The sequence below is a fragment of the Corvus moneduloides genome, chromosome 3, assembly GCF_009650955.1.
Source record: "Corvus moneduloides isolate bCorMon1 chromosome 3, bCorMon1.pri, whole genome shotgun sequence".
Classification (NCBI taxonomy): domain Eukaryota; kingdom Metazoa; phylum Chordata; class Aves; order Passeriformes; family Corvidae; genus Corvus; species Corvus moneduloides.
This window is the reverse complement of record NC_045478.1, coordinates 110,736,786-110,746,329: the sequence shown is the minus strand read 5'-3', so window position 1 is coordinate 110,746,329 and position 9,544 is coordinate 110,736,786. Positions and strand designations below refer to the sequence as shown.

Genomic DNA, 9,544 nt, shown 5'->3' with positions numbered 1-9,544 from the left:
ATAAACCTGTTTCTTGTGTCTAAGTAGTTGAGAGTATAGGATGAGAGTTTCTGTAACTTGAAGAGTGGTTAACCAGGTCAGGACCAAGGCAACAATAGTAAAACAATACTTCTGGCCATCTCATTGAAAATCTTGCACAGATTCCTCACCTTGCCTCTGTCTATAGCAGAGAACTTTATGATGATACTGGCTAAACAGTGCAAAAGTCACCATTACAGTTGTTGAGCCCGAAAGGAAATAATTTCCAGCACCTACTGGCAACTGGCAAAATAACAGGTACAGACTGCACTTCTTAAAGTTCAGAAACCCATCCAACATTAATGCTGGTTTTCATATGGTTTCCTCAAATATAAGAATGATCCTTAAACTCTTGTATAATTTCAGTTATTTTTTAATGCAGATTCCTGCTGGCATACCCACATTTGGAGAAGTCCTTAGGAAAGTATCTGTTGTCAATACTACACCATTCATCAGCTCAAAAGCCAAATGGATTTCTCATAACTCCTGCTTGTTTAGCCATCTTTCTCTGTAGTCCTCCCAGTGGGATAGAATGAAATTAAATTTAAACTAGGATTTAAATTATTTAGTTGGAGATAATTGAGTTTGGGAAGTCGTACTGGAGCACGATCACCCTGGGAAGCAGCTGAACATGATTTGAGGTGGGGGAGCAGAAGAAGTGAGCTGGCATGCCTGGCCGAGTGAAGGTGTCCCTGCCCATGGCAGGGGGTTTGGAACACTGTGGTCTTTAAGTTCCCTTCCCACCCAAACCATTCTAAAATTCTATGTCACATTAGGAACAGAAAATTTCTCACAGTAAAATGCGCAAGCTGCTCTCTTTCAACCTGGTTGTGCAGGAAATAATTTCCCGCATGCCTAAGAACGGCATCTTTTTTTTCTTTCTCGGAAGGAATCAGGCCCTAAGGGGACTGAAAAGCCTAGTGAGCAAGCCACCTCATTTCTAGGGGGCCTACATTTTCCAAATAAAAGAAGCACAAGAAGAAGTTGGGTTTACATTATCAACTTATTGTGATTCCATGAGACCTCTAATAAGGGACAAAGCTGACTTGGCTAGAATGGCCGTGTTGGTCTCATGACAGCTTTTAACTTCAGAGTACCACACACAGGTTTCCTTGAGGAAAAGGTATTTTCTGGCTCAGTTACACCTGCAGCTCTCGTAAAACGAGTCATTCACATTCACTTTAAGTCGCGACACAGAATGTTCACCCTTCCTTCACTCCCCCCTCTCTCTCCCGCCGTCATCGAGGACGAGCATTTCCCCGGATTTATCCAGAGGGAAGCAGAGCGGTTCTACAGCAGCTTTCCTCGGGCCAACATTCCGGTTACCGTCTCAGAAAACCCACACCCTGCCCTCGCAGAGCAGAAGAAAAAAAGATCCCCTCTGACTGATCCGCAAAGCAGCAAAGCGATGCCCGACCTGAGGGGAGACGCTGGCACCCGCACCCCGAGCCCCAGGCCGCTGCCGCGGGCAGCGCTCACGGGCGGGGCCGGGCTCGCTGCCGAGCGGGCTGCATTCCCCCAGTGCCGCGCCCCGGTGGGCTCGGGGTCCATCCCCGGGGCGGAGGCTCCGCTCCCCCCGCCCCAAAGCCGGGATCGCTCCCGCCCCAAACCCGAGATCGCTCCCGCTCCGCTCCAGCCGCTCTCCCGAGCCGGGCCCCACGGCGCGTGCGCGGCCCTGCCGCGGCCCGGGCGCGATGGCGCGGCCCGAGGGACCCCCGACGCTGCCCGAGCCCCTGCGGCGGCGGCTCGTCTCCTTCAGCAGCTCCGTGTTCAGCGACAGCCGCCACTCCGCGCTCGGCGACGTGCCCCGCGCCCCGCCGGGGTTCCCGGGCTACCGCGCAGGTACCGCGCGGGCCGCGGCCTCGGGCCGGGCAGGCGGCGGGGCTGGGCCCGGAGCCCCCCTGTGAGCCGGGACCCGCCGCTCGCAGGAGCTGCTTTCGCTGTCGGCTTCCTCTTTATTGACCCTGCCTGTCGTGGTGACCGATAGCTGCGCCCATCGCATCGCCGGTGGAACTCGCGGGCCAACACGCGCCCGTTTCAAACCCCCGGCGCGAGAGTAGCCATGGAAATGCACACAGTACGGCTACGCAGAAAGGCTGGGCTCATTTAAACCGATAAATCCGTTCTAAGCCGATCAAATTAATCAAAAAGCCGTTCTTATTTCAAGACAGGAGTACCCTCTTTCTTTGTGTAGTAACGCTGCTGACACTTACTAGTTCTTCATTTCATTTATCAAACATTTCACAAATAGCTTCTCTCTTAAAGCTTTTTTCCTTCCACTTTCTCTTCAGAGAATACCCCTATGTTAATATCCAATCCACTGAAACCAATTGCAAATTATTGGACATCGGGATTTCAAAAATTAAGTTTTACACATATATATGTTGGTGAGTTGCTGTAGCAACTGGCCATTGCAATACTGTCTGGCTTTTCCATTAATTTTAGCAGTCACAGAAAATAAGCATTAATTTAATTCAGGGATAGAAAAATGAATTAGAATTGGCTTATATTGCTTAAACATTCATCCAAACACAGTCTTAGAACTTGCACAGAATTTATAAATAGCAATGCCATGTCAAGGAAACCTCTAACATACCTAAACATTGTTATCACAATTGAAATTAGAATTCTTGGCTTCTCTGTTTTTACGTAATATGGCCATGAACCTTTACATTTTTATCCAATACATATGGGACAGAAATGTAGTTACTTATAACTGGATGGTTGTGGGTTTTTTTGAAAGAAAGCAGTGTTCTGGAATTTTATCTTGGTGACTGCTCAAGTTGTCTTGGTGTTGAAGAGGTTCCTGCGTTAGATAGCTGGGACACTTTTAGGTAGATGGTGAAACTGCTTTTGAGGTACCTATAGATTTTAATTCCTTTGCAGATGTAAGAAAGTGTCGATGCTTAAAAATGGGATTACTAGATAGATAGATAGATAGATAGATAGTCTTGCACCTTCTATTTCAGTATAGCAAATCTCTCCCCCTCACAACACCCAGGTGTGTCCCAGTTCTGTTCCCAAATCCTCCCCCCTTCCCACTTACTTCTAGTGGTTACCATGGCTCCCTCGGCACCTGGCATAAAGACGTGTGAAACAGACTGTACCAGGCTGCGTGGAATGCCAGACCGAGGTGGAACAGAGGTGTGAGAGTGGTTGAAGGATCTCAAAAGAGAAGGCAGTGTCAGAAGAGAGGTGGTTCTGAGGCTGGAGGTGAGGCAGTGTGACTGTTTAGAGGAGCTTCCAGTCAGACACCACCAACGTGACAGGCAGAGGCACAGGACTTGAATGCAAACCAGCAGATGACAGTGAGTGCTTTCTAAACTTGCTCAGGTAGTAACTGAGTGAAGATGTGCCTAGAGACACAAACCAAAATGGATGCAATATCAGTTTACTAGAATATGGCATATAAAAATGAATGATTCCCTTTTAAATTTTTTCATAAGTCTGACCTTGTTGGTCTATTTTAAATTTGTAAATATAGAATTTACTGCCCACGTTGGAGTTTGAGACTTGCTGTTCTCTGCGTTGCATTGAGTGAATGCATTTTGTTCTCTACAGACTTAAAAGGCTGAGCGTTAGTTTGACACATACTTGAAATGATCTCTTAAGAATCTGACAAATTACTGGTTTCCATCCAAGTTTCTGTTTAAGTAAAAGGTTGAAAATGAAGAGTGGTCCATGCAAGCCTGCTCTCTAGCAGCTCTCTTGAGCTAAGCCTCAGAGGTGGTGGAATAAGCTAAAAGCCACCAAGGTAATCAACAATTGGACACTCAAGTTGAATATATGACTAAGTGATAAAAATGTTCTGTCCCAGGAACCAAAAGGTGCCTTAGATTCCAGGAAATGATGTAACTCCAGATAGGGTGTGGAAATAAAAATATTTTTCTTAACATTTAATTTGAGTGGGAAGAGTGTTATTGCCCTGCATGAAGCTAAGATGGAGCAGTATCCTTCTGTCATATTTACAGCAGGAGTGATGAAATCTTCTTTCTACAGATTGTGAAATCCTTTCCAGTTTGCCACTGCAGATGTCCCTCTATTTCAACGTTTATTTCTTCCCGTTTTGGTGGCTCATCACAGTTGCCATCCTCTACCTGAAGGTGAGAATTAAGGAAAGTGCTGGTTTGTAAATGTATATTACATCAAACACCTAGTATGGGGCACAGCTCACTGGAGTTAGAGGTTGTTAAATTGATTTGGGAATTCCTGGGAACTGGAGGTTTAGGGGTATTTGGATGCCACTACTGTCAGCTGACAATAGCACAAGAGTATCTTCAATTAATCACAGACTGCATGGCAGAAACTTCTACTCTCTTCTTCCCCTCCAGTATCCAGTCTTATCAGATTATTACAAGTTCATCCTGGTCACCATCATGATCCTGGTCTCTCTGACAGAGCTCATTCGACTCTACCTGGGATACGTGGGCAATCTCCTGGAGAAAGTACGTTACCAGATGTACATAATTTCTGCAAGAATTTCTGCTTTTGGGAGTTTAGCTGGCAGACATTTTATTTAAGAGATTTAAGCTGGGGAGGTGGTTATTTCTCTTCATCTTCTATTCCCTTGGCATCAGCTTCCACTTAATTCTCTGAATTCCAAGTAGTTTTCCCTCAGAAGAGAGCCTTCACTCCCTCAAACTGTTTTGTCAGAAAATACAAGTATGCTTAAAAACACTGGATATGAAAATATGAAGCCACCTCACTTTGCCTTCCCACATTATGTGCTGGCTTTTGAGAATTTAAAACAAAGTGGCTTTCCTTCACAAGATTTTGGATTTTTCATCCCAGCCGTCGGGTTTTTAATTGGTGATGTCTCCCTGTTACAGGTGCCTGAGCTGGCTGGGTTTTGGCTCCTGACTCTCCTCCCGCAGTTGCCTATAATTCTCTTCTTGCTGTTCAATGAAGGCCTGAAAATCCACTCTCTGGAGCGAGCCGTCCACATCATCTTTGCCACCTTCCTCTCCTTCCAAGTGGTCGCGGCCTTTTTCACGCTGAGAAGGATGGTGAACACGCTGGCCGCTCGCTTCCGCCGCACCGAGTTCCACCGCCTGGAGGAGCAGCGCCCCGGGCCCAGCGCTGCCGGCCCGGCCGGAGGGAGCAGCTCCCGGGGCTGGTAGGGGCCCCGTGCCGGTGGAGATCGCGCCCCGAGGGCCTGACAAGGTGACAGAGCCCGGCCCAATGTTGCCGCAGTTCTGTTTCCGTTTTGTTGGGTCATTCTTTGCCTTCTTGCCTCAGAGGTATTAAAAAAATAGATCTTGCTCGAGAGCCGACATTAAACCTCAGAGGCTGGAGCTCCTCTCTGCAAGGAAAATCAAAGCCAATTCCATGACTGACTTGAGTGGACTATTTGTGGACTGTTACTGAGTAGGTTTGGAGACTTTTATGTAATTCAAAGTTGTGGCATTTTTAAAACACCAGAAGCCTTTTTCCTTACTGTTTGCAGGAAATTCTTTTGTTTACAATAAATCTTTTCTACGCTTTTTTGTGTTGGTACCAGTTTTGCCTGTATTCCAGATGTGTTGCACATATTTAATGTCTGATACCTCAGTTAAGGAAAAAACAAACCCAACCCAAAATCAAACTCAAAACAAAAACCCCAAGAGATCTTGAGGCTCAAAAAGAAGTTAGTGAACAAAGATTACACTTTCAGAGATGGTCTTCCAGGTAATTCCAGCACTTAGAAATTCCTTACTACTATACTAGGGATGTAATTTCAAAGGTATTTGTTCCACAAAACTCTTACAGTCATCTCCTTTGGCTTAGTTACAGTTTTAACTATCAATTCAGAGTGGTGCAATTTTCCCAGATAGAACAGTAACAAAATTTTAGCCATTTAAAAAAAAGGTTTTATGTCACTGAAAGGCAGAACCTGTTTTTCCCAGGTCAAGGCATATACCAAGATTCTCTCATTCCTGTTATGTATATTAAATTCTAGACTATCTTCTGCAGTTCTGGTAATGGCTAAAAGTTCACTTTTTCTGCCAAGGGGTGATAGAGATTAAACATTTAAATAAATTTTTCATCTAAATCCTTTGAGTCCTTTAAGCAGGGCAAGAATTGTCAGTTTTGAGAGCTGGCATCCAAACTGCTCAGAGGATTGGAAGTAAGATGAGTCTAACATGAAAAAGGCACATTATGCTTAAAGTTGTTGAATATTTAAAGCTTATAGAACCCAAGTTTGAAAAGGCACTAGCTTTTGTTTTTACCAAAATGGTAAAAATGCTTTTACCAACATTTTCCTTTCAATCAATCCATGAGTGAATGGGACAATTAATTACACTAAGTTTCCTTCCTCATTTCATTATCGTAAAAGCATGTGTTATCAGAGCATATACCCCTTTGTTTTTAAGCAAACTACCGTCTTGGATTGCCTTGTGTGCAGAAAGAGAGGATTTGTCTCTAAGAGTCTCTAAGAGTGGCTTTTAACAGTTAATACAAAGCGTTTAGAGCCCTGTAATCAGAGCCTGAGAGGGAGACAGTGAGGTTTAAGCAGAAGTTACATCATTTCAAAAATACTTTTCCAGCACTAGAAAATCCTTGTCAAAACATTCTTAACTGGTGTAGGGGGAACATTGGACATATTTTTGATGTCAGCCACAGTTACACTATTGGAGAGTGCTAAAAAACAGGGCTGGAGGAAGGTTTTTAACACTGAGTACATGAAATACAACATGAAGCTGAAAAAGTCGACCGTACACCAACAAGGAACTGGCCTCCAGGCTAAGGCCATGAGATGTAACTCGAAATCCTTGCTTTTAGTCATAAGGAAATGATGCATTTGGAAGATCAAATTGCCATGCAAAACAACTGGCGCCAAAGACACAAGGACACATAGCTCATTGGGGATGGGGAGGAGGAGGGGGAAATAGAATTAAGAAAAACACTGTTAGAAGTAGAGTTGCCTGGAAATGCTAAACATAGAAACCAGCCTGTGAGATAGATCTTCAGCAACATAGTTGATAAACACAAGATCTCTGCATTCTCTCTGCTCAGGCCTCCTAACAGATCTGCTAGTCCATTTTTAATTTCATAATTACCAGTTTTAATTTCACCATTACCATCATTACTTCCAGTGGAGAAAGCTTGCAAGCACCTAAAATGCATGCTGTCTACAGCTGCAGCTTTGCCATGAGCTTCCTGCTCCTCATGCACCCAGAGACAAGAGAATAAAATTATAGTAGTGCTCAGGAGAACAACAATCGATGGGGAATTACACCAAAAGTTCCCAAATTTCACAAGAACTGGTGAGACATCAAGCAAGCAGGAAAAAAATACACAAGCCGGACATGAGAATTTAAGATTCAGCAGAGCAAGTATTTGGGCAGTGAGGGGGGTTGATGGTTTTCCTCACCTCTACAGAATAGATGGAAACCAAAGTGAAAGGAAGGATCTCAAAACCACTGGAAACACGTGGGAGTTCACTGGGCAGCATCCAGATGGTTCTGAACACAAGCTGTACAACAGTGGCTTTCCACCACACTGCAGTTTGTGCCAAGAAACCCCCAAAATTTATTTTTTGATGCTCTAGATAGTTACCAGCAGCTCCCCCTTCACAATCAAGATCTTTGAGTGGCTAAAGCCTAGGAACAGAAATCAGTTATTTTATTTCATGAAGTTTACTGTCAGGAAAGGTCAACAGCCAATTTTAAGGGAAATTTGTACCACCTTATTTCCTTTAACTGAATAAAAGAAATTAGGAATGGGCACATTATCTTAAAATGCTCTATTTTAGGTTACTGATCAATTTGAAGATGAGAGGAGTATTTTGTGATCAAGGGCATAGTTGGCAAATGGTTAATACCTGAACTTGGCCTGTGTCCCTTGTCTAAAATAGACTTTGTAAAAGGATTTCTCTTTCTTTAATAGTTGCAGGACTTTCAAGAAGGAGAAATTAATTTTAGAAGAGGCTTCAAATGTGTACCTTACTTAAGCAGATCTGATAAAGCAGACATGAGATAAGACATAGATTTGATAGAAAACACACAATTGATAAAAAAGAGGGTACAGCATTAACCTTTCCATATCAACAGCTCACTCTTTACAATTTCTGCAAGAATTGCACCCAGAGGAATGAGATCATACATTTCACTCTTGCCTTTGTCTCTTATAAACTGGACTAGGCTGTGTGAATCTTTAAATAGTTGATGAAGCAGGTAGAATTGGCATCATTACATGGTCTGATAAGATGGCCAATAGCTGGGAAAGGCTGCAGAGATCATTCATTTTGAAAAACAAATTTTGTTTCTCGAGGTGAAAGGTCAGATAGCAACAATTAGAAAGAACTTTGTTCAGTGCTTCAAATAAAGATAATAAAGAGGTTTGCTGTAGGAGGCAGGCAAAGCCATATGTAAGGGTCAGCTGATAAGAGCAAGAAGAATTTAAACTATAACAGAATAAATAGGTTCAAGAAGTGTAACACTGAGAGAAAATGTGTATGTTGATGATTGGTGCCACCAAAGTTGCCGCTGGGTACATGAAGGAGAGAATTTATTAAAAGAAAATAAATGTGGAAATTTACTAGCTGGAAACCTTCAGGGATTCAGCAGAAATGTTATTCCCCCAGCTAAGCAGCAGCCTAAAGCACACAGTTCCACATTCATTAAATACATGCAACTTTTGCAGTTTCTTATGGAAAAAAAAAAGCACTTTTTCTTCTTCAGACGGTCCAAGGTTTGAAAGTAACATAGTCCCTGGGGAGCATTTCCTGGCCAAGAGACATGAGCACAACAGAGAAACTGTAGACAGAAAGGAACAAATCCGGCAGGCAGCTGCAAGCACAGCCATGCCAAGGCCTGTGGCTTCCCTGGTGAATTTGGGAAGTATTGACGACTGCCTTGAGAGCTGCCTTGAACATCCAGTATTAGGGCAGGATTTCCTGCAGTCTGTGAAATAGGGCACTGCTGTTCTTTAAGGCATAGAGGAGACCCTTCTATATTCACACTGGTGGGCCCATGCTGTTCCCAGGTAAAATAATGGAGAAAAAGTGCCCGAGCACTCTTTAGTTACCACACTCTCAATGTATTGCAAACACACCACCAGCTGAATTCATGAAGGTGAGAAGAATATCAGACATAGCTGTTCCTAATCACTTGCACTGCTGGAGCTTTGAACAGAGCCTCTCAACCCATGCAGCTACTGCCTGTGCCAGTCCGGAGTGACTCTGACCAGTCAATGTGCCTGAGCTCCTGTTTGAATCACAGAAAGGATTTTAGCACGGACATCTCTCCTCTCTTTGTTTTGCCTTTGACTCTGTAGCCTTGCACAGGAAACATAAAATTTATCACAGGATTAAGACTTGCAAGAGTAAGATCTGTGACTATCTTCTGTAGGATATTAATGTAAAAGTCAATAATTAAAATACGTAGCTAAAGCACTCTGTATTTGATTTCTTTTGTTGTCGTTTGCTTTTAAAACACCTCGATTTGAAGCAAATTCTTACCACAACCAGAAATGCAACAGATCTTCCTTTTATAAAGCAGCGGGGAGTAGGTGAACAGCAAGTCTTTGAACACTTTCATTTTGA

The 9,544-nt window shown here is 43.6% G+C and overlaps 1 protein-coding gene across 1 annotated transcript; it reads left to right on the top strand.

The window, feature by feature from the left end:
- The first annotated feature begins 1,681 nt into the window (after window positions 1-1,681).
- On the top strand, window positions 1,682-5,503 carry TMEM17 (transmembrane protein 17). Its single transcript, XM_032103501.1, has 4 exons — window positions 1,682-1,860; window positions 4,018-4,121; window positions 4,350-4,463; window positions 4,848-5,503. Exons 1-4 carry the CDS (start codon window positions 1,713-1,715, stop codon window positions 5,136-5,138), a joined length of 657 nt encoding a protein of 218 aa, XP_031959392.1. The 5' UTR covers window positions 1,682-1,712; the 3' UTR covers window positions 5,139-5,503.
- The last annotated feature ends 4,041 nt before the right edge of the window (window positions 5,504-9,544 follow it).